General features: G+C 43.9%; 1 protein-coding gene across 5 annotated transcripts in view; it reads left to right on the top strand.

Annotated features, from left to right (window-relative positions):
- Window positions 1-987: 987 nt before the first annotated feature.
- Window positions 988-11,670, top strand: part of TEP1 (telomerase associated protein 1) — a 101,204-nt gene continuing 90,521 nt past the window's right edge. For 2 of the 5 annotated variants that reach the window (XM_039350103.1, XM_039350100.1), the window contains exons 1-6: window positions 990-1,263; window positions 1,641-1,666; window positions 4,166-4,265; window positions 7,307-7,473; window positions 8,063-8,209; window positions 9,182-9,484. In XM_039350103.1, coding sequence (XP_039206037.1) covers window positions 7,342-7,473; window positions 8,063-8,209; window positions 9,182-9,484 — 582 coding nt within the window. In that variant the 5' untranslated portion in view covers window positions 990-1,263; window positions 1,641-1,666; window positions 4,166-4,265; window positions 7,307-7,341. Of the gene's footprint in view, window positions 1,344-1,640; window positions 1,667-4,165; window positions 4,266-7,306; window positions 7,474-8,062; window positions 8,210-9,181; window positions 9,485-11,670 lie in introns of all 5 variants that reach the window. The other 3 variants (XM_039350104.1, XM_039350101.1, XM_039350102.1) reach the window with 3 other exon arrangements.

Here is an 11,670-nt window from a genome sequence, read left to right as displayed (position 1 = left end):
TTGGAGTGTTGTTGTGGTGGGGTGTTTTTTTTTTTGACCCGGGTTGTATTTCCTGTTTTTATTGCTCGTTTTGATTGTTTGATGTTGCTGGTCATTGATCAAATAAATAAACACAATTTCAAATCGGTCATAATTCACTTTTTTCAGTGCCTTTGTAACTTCGAAGGTCACTAAGTGAACTTGTTGTAAGTCGAGAACTACCTTTGCAGTATATATTGGAGGTGGTTGACCTTTTGAGAGCTGTCTGCAACAAAATCCCATTTTAATGTATGCTGATTAATGTACATTTAAAGTGACAATAAAGTTATTATTCTATTCTATTCTTCTATTCTATTCTATTCTATTCTATTCTATTCTACATTCTGTTCTACTCTACTGTTCTATTCTACTCTACTCTACTCTATATTCTATTCTACTCTATTCTATATTCTATTCTACTGTATTCTACTCTATATTCTACATTCTATTCTACTCTATATTCTGTTCTACTCTATTCTATATTCTATTCTACATTCTGTTCTACTGTATTCTACTCTATATTCTACATTCTATTCTACTCTATATTCTGTTCTACTCTATTCTACATTCTGTTCTACTGTATTCTACTCTATATTCTACTCTACGTTCTATTCTACTCTATATATTCTATTCTACTCTATTCTGCATTCTGTTGTACTCTATATTCTATTCTACATTCTGTTCTATTGTATTCTACTCTACATTCTATTCTACTCTACTCTATATTCTATTCTATTCTACTCTATTCTATGTTCTATTCTATTCTACTCTACTCTATTCTAAGTTCTATTCTACATTCTGTTCTACTCTACTCCATGTTCTATTCTATATTGTGTTCTAGTGTATTCTACTCTACATTCTATTCTACTCTACTCTACATTCTACATTACACTACTCTACTCTACTTGTATTACAGTAAGTTCCCGCGCTGGATCCCGGATCAAAGCGTCGAATCCTTTCCCTGCGCCTTAACGTAACGGGTTAATCCGGAGGCTTCGGGCGAGGCTCCCTCGGCTGTCTCTAAGAGGAGGAGGAGGGCCCAATTCCGTTTATCGGCAAGGCAATAAGCGCCCTATGACCGGGGGTGGCGCCTCGGCCGCCGCTCGCTTCCTTCTCCGCTTTTCCCCTCCTTGCGAGTTCGGAGCACGGAGTTCGCTCGCTCGCTTGCCCGGGAGGAAGAAGAGGGGGCGCGGGTCTGTCTCCGGCGTCCGAGTCCGGAGCTTCTCCGGGGGCTGAGGAGGAAGGGTGAGAGGGCGCAAAGGACGAGCCCGCGAGGCTCGGCTGGCACTTCGGTTTAGAGACGCCGCTGCCGCCGCCGCTTCCTGGTTAGAGCCAAGAGCGCACAAACATCATCAGCTGTCCTGGGCGGAGGGAGGGAGGAGGAGGAGGAGAAAAACAACAACCCCCTCATCGTTTTGCCGGTTGGCGGCATCGCTAAGCACCCGTGTCACGCCTCGAGCTAGGCCGTGGGGATGTGAAACACGTTTTCCCCCAGCGTGCTGAGTCATTCCCGAAGCGCTTGTTTGGGTTGTCGGGTCAATTATTTCCACTCCCCCTCCCCAAGATTTCTTGCAGATGAGAGAAGAGTTTTGAGCCTCTTTTTTTCTTCTTCTTCTTCAAAGGGATCAAAGGCGTTTTTATTGTACAGGTAATCCTCGATTTACAACAGTTTGCTCGAGCTAGGCGGTGGGGATGTGAATCAGGTTTCCCCCGAGCATAATCTCCCTCCTACATCTTGGTGTGGCTGAGGAAAAATGAGTGAACTCTGCCTTTGCACTGGTTGAGGAAGGCGCAGCATTGAGGGAGAAAGTTGCCCAAGACAATTATTTCCACTTTTTCCCAAGATTTTCTGCAGATGAGAGAAGAGTTTTGAACCTCTTTTTTTTTTTTTTTCAAAGGGCTCAAAGGTGTTTTATTCTACAGATAGTCCTTGGCTTACCATAGTTTGTTTAGTGACCGTTTGAACTTAAAATGGCACTGAAAAAAGTGACTTATGACCATTTTTCACACTTAGGACTGTTGCAGCATCCCGGCAGTCACTTGATCGAAATTCAGACACTTGGCAACTGGCTCGTATTTACAATTTAACAATCCTATTACTAACTGAACAATTTCAGTGTTTCATTTAACACCGTGGCAAGAAAAGTTGTAAAAAATGGGTCAAAACTCACTTAACAAATGTTTCATTTAACAACAGAAATGTTGGGGTCAATTGTGGTCGTAAGTCAAGGATCACCTGTAGTTTCCATTTAGAAACTACTTCAGAGTTTCTTAAACTCCACAACTTTTACATGTGTGAACTTCAACTCCCAGCTTGGAAAGGCAGGGGTTTATTCACACAAACCCGGGCATAATTTTTACATCCTGGTTTATTGAACAAATCACTGTTATGTAGATCCACAGGGATTAATGCCCCCCACACTGAACTACATAAGTCTACTCCCCCCAACAGCCCACTCCCAACAACTATTCCAGCACAAACAAAAAGTGGTTAGTTTGCTTGCAGTTTTGTGTGGGGCATTAATCTATTCTCTCTGTGAAGCTACATAATGATGGTTTGTTCAATAAACCGGTATGCAAACATTATGACTCCAGGTTTGTGTGAATAAGCTACTGCCTTTCCAAGCTGAGGTAACTGCACCAGCCTTTCCCAACCCGGCTGCCCTTTAGGAACCATTTTGGTTGAGGTTTATGGGTTATGGAACCTATGCATGCTTAATGGTTTGGGGGGCCTAGGGGGGCTTTCCTGCTGTGTCTTTCCTTAGAAATGGAGGCTACTACAGATAGTCCTTGACTTAACGACCACAATGGAGCCCTACATTTTTGTTGCCAAGTGAAATGTTTATTAAATGAATTTTGCCCCATTTTGCGACCTTTATTGCCACAGTGGTTAAGTGAATCACTGCAGTTGTTAAATTAGTGACACAGTTGTTAAATGAATCTGGTTGTCCCATTGACTTTGCTTATCAGAAGGCCGCAAAAGGTGATCACATGAACCCAGGACACTGCAACGGTCATAACTGTGAGCAACTTCCCAAATGTCTGAATTTTGATCATGTGGCCATGGGGAGGCTACCATGATCATAACTGTGAAAAATGGTCATAAGTCACCTTTTAGTGTCATTGTAACTTTGAAAGGTCACAAGTAAAGACTGCCTGTAAAGAAATTATAGGCACCTTTGTCAATATTGACCTATTCACTTTAATGTTTTATTGCGCTTGTTTTTAATCGTCCTCCTTCTCTTGTACATGCTTCCCAAGTTCAAATTTGCCCCAGAGGTAAATGTATTGGCAAACCAATCTTTGCATAGTGAGTTGGCATCACCCTGTTACACATAGGGAAGAACAAGAAGCCATGTTGGGTTTGGACAGACACGTCACCCCATTGACATGTGTGAAATGAAGGAAGTTCTTTTTTTCTCACACCCCGGATTAGTGGCAGTGACAATGAATTAACCAGGGATCCAGGGTGAGGGAAAATTGAGGCTTAAGGATTGAGCAAGTTTGTGTCATCTGAAAGATGTTTGGGGCCTTGAGTTCAGGGTAGGGAGCTCTCTAAGCCAGCGGATGGGATGTGTTCCAGGATGTGATCCAAACAAAGGTCATACAGGTTTTTAATTTTTGTTTTCTTTTTATCAAGCGTCAGAGCCAGGAGAAAGATATTTGAGCAGTAACCAGTTCCAATATTTCACCCTCAGCCACTTTAAGAGCAGTGGACTTCAACTCCCAGAATTCCCTAGCCAGCATGGCTGACTGGAGAATTCTGGGAATTGAAGTCCACTGCTCTTAAAGTTGCTGAGGTTAAGAAACACTGGCTAAATCTTCTTCAAACAGCCAAGCTCCATCTTCAGTGCTTCTAAATGAGTTTGAATTATTTGTGTGGGTAATTTGGCCCCTTTTCTAACCAGGCAAAGCATTATAACAAAGTAGTTTGTGCTTTGGGATTCTTAGTGTCTCAGCTTGGTGGTTTTCTTGCAGACATTTCATTACCAATCTAGGTAACATCATCAGTGCTAGAATGAAGTTTGTGATTTGGCCATCATAAACTGAACCTAATGTCTGTGTGTATGAGCATGTGTGGGTGCGTGGCTAGCATATAACAAAATGTGCCACTGATTAGAAATTATATTCCTATTTTTTCATCTAGGTATAAAGAAAACGCTTCTGAAATGAATTCATAAGTTACCATCTATCACAGTCTGCAGAAGTGACAGGTGAGCTGGGCCTGTCTGGTGATCCTTGGAGAGGTAAATCTTTAATCTTCTTTTCTTTATCTTCTAACCCATGGCCTTCTCAAAAATGCTATTCCATTTCAGCATTCCTTCTCCTTGACTGTGCCTTTGAGCTTATTGATTTTCCAATATCTAAGGGGCTATAACAAAGAAGAGCGAGTCAAGCTATTCTCCAAAGCACCTGAAGGCAGGCCAAGAAGCAATGGATGGAAAGTAATCAAAGTGAGAAGCAACCTAGAACTAAGGAGAAATTTCCTGACAGTTAGAACAATTAATCAGTAGAACAACCTGCCTCTAGACCAGTGTTTCTCAACCTTGACAATTTTAAGGCATGTGGACTTCAACTCCCAGAATTCCACAGAATTCCAATGCTGGCTGTGGAATTCTGGGAGTTGAAGTCCACATGCCTTAAAATTGTCAAGGTTGAGAAACACTGGTCTAGAAGTTGTGGAAGTTTTAAAGAAGAGACTGGACAACTATTTGTCTGAAATGGTATAGGGCAGGGGTAGGCAACCTTGGCTCTTTTATGACTCGTGGACTTCAACTCCCAGAATTCCTGAGCCAGCCATACTGAGGGGAAAGGGAGAGGTTTCCCAGCTGAGCCATGCTGGCTCAGGAATTCTGGGAGTTGAAGTCCACAAATCATAAAAGAGCGAAGGTTGCCTACCCCTGGTATAGGGTTTCCTACCTGAGCAAGGGGTTGGACTAAAAGACCTCCACAGTCCCTTCCAACTCTGTTATTCTGTCTTTTCTTGGTCTTCCGTGTTGCCTCATAACCCCAACCAAAGGGCTAAAAATGCAAAACAAAGGCCGAAATATTTGATTTCACCCATTCTGAAGCCAGCCTTTTTGCAGCCAGTGCTATAAAGCAGGGCTTTTCAACCAGTGGTACATTGGCACCTGGCAGGTGTACGTGACTATCCTAGAAAAGTAGTGGGGGAGGGGAATGAGCTGAACCGGTGGCAGCACCGCACAAGCCTGAGCGAGAGACGGCTGGAGCTGCAGGGCTGATAGGGCTCAGCGGAAGCGCCAGGATCAGTGCCAGGCTCCAGCTGGAGTTTGGCACTGATCCTGGTGCTTCTGCTGAGCCCAGAAGAAGCGCCGATCAGCTGGAATGTTGCAGCCTCTCCAGGGTCTTGTGATTTACATTCAGATGCTTGGCAACTGATTCATATTTATGACAGTCACACCGTCCCAGGGTCATGTGAAGTGACCAAAACCTGCTGCAACCACCCAGCAGACGGGGGTAATAAAAAACAAACACCCCCCACCCCACCCCCGCTGCCAATCCCCAACAGAAATGCTCACAACAATGAAAACCTCAGACTGGAGGAAGAGCGCCGCTGGGTGGGCAGGCAGGTGTCTTGCTTGGCTTGCCTTGGGGGGCACTTTTTTCAGTGCCATTGTAACTTTGAACAGTCACTAAGCGAACTGTTGTAAGTCGAGGTCTACCTGTACTTTATCACTTTTTTCCTTTTTTGCGGGGGGTGTCATCAAGTTTTTGACACCTAGCTAGGCGACTGGTGGTACTCGGATATTGCCCTATCCTAAAAGTGGTACAATGGGTGAAAAGGTTGAAAAGCCCTGCTATAAAGTGTCATTCTTCTTCCTTGCCTATGGCTTAAGAGCAGGGAACCCTGTCTCCTGTAATTGCTAGGGCAGTGTTTCCCAACTTTTTAAGATGTGGGTGGGGAATTCTGGGAATTGAAGTCCCAGAAGACATTGTAAAGTGGCTCAGGTGTCATAAGGGATCATTTAAACTCAGCGATGTTGGCTTAAAAATAAACTAAAAGAACTTCTGCTTCCTTTTTGCAGCAGAATCACAGTTGGTCTTGCACATCCTTGGTAAGGATGCGAGAGTTTTAAATTTAAAAAGTGCATTTTGAAATATTGTACGTACTGTCAAATTATCTTTAAAAGTTTGGTGTTTTGTCAGTCAAACAGCAAGAATATGCGGGTTGGGCTGGTTACGAAAAGGCAAGTCTTGGGCCTTTGAAAAGACAGTTTTATGATTAAAGAAAAAAAAAACACAATTACTTTTATTTCCACTTGGGAACCGTTTCTGGATTTTGTGCTCGAGGTGGAAAAAAAAATGAAAATTTGATTTTGAGTTTTATCGATTAGATCAGTTTGTTGTTGCAGAAATGACTAGTTTATACTATTATGCAAAAGTTTAAAAGTTGAGGCTTGATGCTATTACCTTATTCTACCAAAGAGAGTCGCAAATCAATACCTTTTCTTTCTTTTTCCCCTTTTTCCTACAGTTTTCCCTTTTCTTTTCCCTCCCCTGTCTTTCCTACTGTTTTCTTTTGCATTTTTGCATTTTATATTTATTTATTTATTAAAATTTATAGACCGCCCCACTCCCGCAGGACTTTCGGGCGGCTAACAATAAAAATACCATATAACTTAACAAAACAAACAATACAATAACATTCATCCAGGGGTCGGATTTTATGAACCCCGGGGCTGCCGGAAAAGCCAGGTCTTAAGCAGCTTGCAGAAAACCAACAGGGTGGGAGTGGTCCTAATCTCCGGGGGGAGCTGCTTCCAAGACGTGGGCGCCATCACAGAGAAAGCCCTCCCCCGCGGCCCCGCCAAATGGCACTGCTTGGCCGACGGGACCTGAAGGAGGCCCAGCCTGTGGGATCTAACCGGACGTAGGGAACTATGAGGTAGTAGGCGGTCTCGCAAATAGCCTGGCCCTGAGCCATATAGGGCTTTAAAGGTAATAACCAACACCTTGAATTGGACCCGGAGACCAATAGGCAACCAGTGCAGCTCACGGAGGATAGGTGTAACATGGGTATACCGAGGAGCACCCACTATCACTCGCGCGGCTGCATTCTGGACCAACTGTAGTCTCCGAATACTTTTCAAGGGTAGCCCCATGTAGAGCGCGTTGCAGTAGTGTGAATAAATTAATGATAATAAAAAAACGGTTTTAAAAGCAAGCTTGCCAGTTGAATTTGCATGCCCATTTTGGGAACAAGCAGTTCACAACTGGGCTTTTACTCAGGCACACAATCACTGCCTTTATTTTTTTTCCTCTGCAGAGACTGAAACCCTGTTGACTTTGTCCTCAAAGACTATGGATCCCGTTGCCCTACATTCCATGGAGAAGCCTTCTGTCCATGCTAATACTCCTGTTCCCCATATTCTCCAAAAACTGGAGGAATCTCGACTTCGACTTTTGAATCCTGTCCGTCCTTTAGGATTGTGGGTAGGTTCCCTGAAATCTCCTGTCACCCAGGGCCAGTCAGTGGCTGATCCCAGAACAGTTGATAACCTCAGCTTCCTTGATCTCAAATGATCCAGGTTGGCCACTCACCATGATAAGGTACAGCTAACGCTCTGTGCCTATGAAAATATTCCTAATAAGTGTTGGCTTCAACTGAATTCCTGGGTAGTTGATTTAAATGTTGTGCCTTTTTCCCAACCGCACACGATTATGAGAAACAGAAATGGGGAGGGTCTGAAAGTGGTGTCCTGGCAAGTGGGAGGCCCTGGCTGGCCTCTGTTTTTGAAAAGAAGGGTTAAGTCTAAGTGGGATAGGAGACCACAAGGAGATCTCAGAGACATACACTAGACCAGGAAGGTGAAAATGCCAGCAGCAGACTTGCTTCTATCATAAAGCCAAGAAAACTGCAGGAAGACATCTTGTGTCATCTCTAGAAATCAGGTCCAACCCTTCTGCCAAATTATCAAGCGAAATTTTCAGGGTATCGGAAGGAACAAAGGAACCGTGCCGACGCTTGAATTCAATTGTTGCTGCTCCACTTATTTAGATGTGTCTGATTGTGTCCCTGCAGAAAGATGTGGGTGAGGCGGAGAAACTTGGTTTGGCACACGTGGAGAGCTTGTGGAAAGGCCCGGAAGGATCTACAAAGAGTGACAAAGTCTCAGAGGCCAGAGAGACATCGGGAAGAAACCAGAACCAGGAACAAAACAAGTTAATGGTAAGAAAGCTGCCGCTGAGTGAAGTCAATTCAAGTGGAGCCTATTGTAGATTGAAGAATACAGGTAGTCCTCGCCTTACGACCACAACTGAGTCCAAAGTTTCTGTTGCTAAGTGAGACCATCGTTAAGTGAATTTTACCCCATTTGACAACCTTTCCTGCCATAGTTAAGTGAATCATTGCAGTTGTGAAGGGTTGTTAAATGAATCTGGCCTCCCCATCGACTTTGCTTGTTAGAAAGTCGCAAAAGGTGATCACGTGACCCTGGCACATGGCATCCGTCAGAAATATGAGTCAGTTGCCAAAGCATCTGAATTTTGATCACTTGACCACGGGGGTGCTGCAACAGTTGTAAGTATGAAAAACTGGTCATAAGTCACACCTTTTCACTGCTTTTGTTAACTACAGACCAGTGATGGCGAACGTTTTAGAGACTGAGTGCCCAAACTGCAACCCAAAACCCACTTATGCATCGTCGAGTGCTGGTTGGGCATGGCCCATTGGCTGGGTGTGGCCAATTCGGTGGGCGTGGCCCATAGGGTGGGCATGGCTGCAGTGGTAACGGCAGACTGGGTGGGATTAAAAAGTTCAATCAATCAATTCCAACTTCGCAAGATCTTTTTTTCCCCACGAGAAGTTGAAATTGACTGATTGAACCTTTTTTTTTTTTTTTTTTTTTTTTGCACATGGCGGCGGAGGCCTAAAGTGAAAAGGTTTTATAAAACCCAGTTGAAGGCCCAGGACTGGGGCGATGGCGCGAGTGCCCACAGAGAGAGCTCTGAGTGCCGCCTCTGGCACCCGTGCCATAGGTTTGCTACCACTGCTATAGACAGTCATTAAATGAACTGTTATAAGCTGAGGACTAGCTTTACTTGGGGGTTGGAGTGTGTGTGTTGTGTGTGTGTGTGTGTGTGTGTGTGTGTGTTTGACACGATGGCCTTAGATGGTGCTTTTATTTTGTTTCTTTCCCAGCTGTCTGAATTTCTGCAAACCGGGCCTAAGAAATTGCTTTCCTATTGCACCTTCTCTCAGCCAAATTTGCTGCGGTTGGAAAAGCCCTTCGGGACACAGTCCGCATTTTCCAGCCTTGCTTTGCCAGGGTTGGAAGAATCCAGAGCCCGGTTGTTGCACCCTGTTGTTCCAGCAAGCCTCTCTCTGGATTGTGCAATGCTTTTGAAAAGCTCCTCATTGCTTCATTGGCCAAAACGCAGTGCCACTGACATGCCAACTGAAGAGGAGACCTTTCAATCTTGTCATGAACTGGAGGAGCACCAGGTAAGAGTCAAACTTAAGTTAAGAAGGAAATATAGGTTGTCTTTGACACAAGACTCCCCCCCCCCAGCTGAGCCCCAGCTTTCTGTGACTAAGCAAGACAGTTGAGTTTTGCCCCATTTTACAACTTGGCTTGCCGCATTTGTTAAGCAAATCGCTGCAGTGGTGACAATAGTCACACGGTGATTAAGTCCATCTGGCTTCCCCAGTGACTTTGCTTGTCAGAAAGTTGCCCAAAAATGATCCCATGGTCCTGGGCTGCTGCAACCGTCATAAATACATGCCAGTGGCCAAGTGTCTGATTTGATCATGTGACCAGTGGTTGTAAGTGTGAATAAACAGGTGTAAGTCAGTTTTTTCAGTGGCCATTGTAACTTTGAACAGTCACTAAAAAGAATGGCTCTAAGTCAAAGATTACCTGTCATAGCTTCCACCTTATCTGTAGAAATTAAGTACCCAGTCAAGTCTCCTTCGCGTTGAGTTTGATTCCTGATGGCACATTCAAATATTTATTTCTAAATATCAGTGCAAATTATTTTTTTTTTGCACCATGGATGGGGTTTAGATGTATGGATTCCATGAAGAAGAAGGATTTGTTGTCATTGTTGAAGCTGTGTGCCATTACCTTCTTCCAGATTTTTTTTTAAACTTCTCCCAACTATTTCACAGTAGGGCAATGTTTCTCAACCTTGTCCACTTTAAGATATGTGGGCTTCAACTCCCAGAATTCCGCCGGCTGCGGAATTCTGGAAGTTGAAGTCCACATATCTTAAAGTGGTCAACGCTGAGAAACACTGCAGTACTCTAGAGTATTTTTCAATGTGCTCTAATATGACTTCTTTGTAGTCTCCCCTCTAAGTAATCTTGACTGTCTTTACTTCGTTTCTGCATGTAGGAAAATCATCAACTCTGAAGGGTAAGAATTTTCCTGCTCCAGATCAGTGTCAGTGAGCTGATTAACGGGAGACCAAATGGGGTTGAAACGGGCAACATCTACTGCTATTGTAATATCCACACATTCATTTGGAGGGCACAGGTTCAGGAAGGCTGCTGTGTGGAGATGAGTTAGAGAGGATGGCTAGACAGTGATCTAAACCGGAAATGCAAAGCGTGATTTATTGCATGCATAGCACCTGTTAGGAGCAGCTTTAAATCAAAGCTGGTGTTTCCTTGGAATTGCATTATGTCATCTTGGAAATGAACACCTTCGGTTTAGGGTGTACCTGATGGGTGCTTCTCGCAGGCAAACCTCTTCACAGATCTCTGCTTGGGAGCTTAGATTAGCTTTGAGTCTATAAGGCTGTGCAGAGAGTGGTGAGGACAGCAGAAAAGATTATTGACAGTTCATTTCCTTCTAGCCAGAACGTAGCTTATAAGCGATGTGTCAAGGTTCTGACTGACGAACTCAATGAAGCATAGCTGATATGATCCAATCTCTAATGCAAAACTTTATTGAGCAAATTGTATCGGCACAGATGAAAGGAAAACCAGCTCTGGCTATTTGGTGCCAAAGCAGCATATTAAAAGGAAAGAAAGTCCCTTCCCCCCTGAGAGTGCAGGTCACATTACCCAATTATGCTTCAGACCATTATTATAAGAAAAAGTCTTTGACTTTGAGTAAACTATGTTGCATGACCTGAATTCTCAAACTTAGCAGCTCACCACCTGCAAGGCACATTCCATTCTTCCTCCTATCCCCTGGGTCTGTCGGCAAGCCCAGAAATGGCTGAAACAGCATGAGCGTTCTTCGAGCTCGACACGATGATGACCAGGATCTGCAGCATTGTCATGGATGCTCCACACCATCTCCATGACCATGTTTCCTTGTTACCTTCTGGGAGGAGGCTTCATGTATCCGAAGTAGAATAACTAGTTTCTGTAATAGCTTTTTGAGAGTTACCAAATTAGATACTGTGTGTGGCCAATGGATCTCAAAGGAAGGTGATACAATAAACGAAAATGAACGGCGTGTTAAATGTGGTTGGCAGGCATTTGGCAAGGTAAGCATAATTTTTCAAGGACAACCTCTCCCCTGTGCCTGAAAAGTTTTCGATCAGTGTGGGCCACCTGCTCTAACATATGCCGGTGAAACATGGACACTAACCACACAATCGATACAAAAGCTACGCGTGGCGCAAAAAAAAAAAACCACGGAAAGATACATGCTCAGCATTACAAGACAAGATAGA

The sequence above is a fragment of the Crotalus tigris genome, unplaced genomic scaffold (genome assembly GCF_016545835.1).
Source record: "Crotalus tigris isolate CLP2741 ecotype Arizona unplaced genomic scaffold, ASM1654583v1 scf7180000018306.2785112, whole genome shotgun sequence".
Classification (NCBI taxonomy): Eukaryota; Metazoa; Chordata; class Lepidosauria; order Squamata; family Viperidae; genus Crotalus; species Crotalus tigris.
This window is presented reverse-complemented; position numbering and strand designations above follow the sequence as displayed.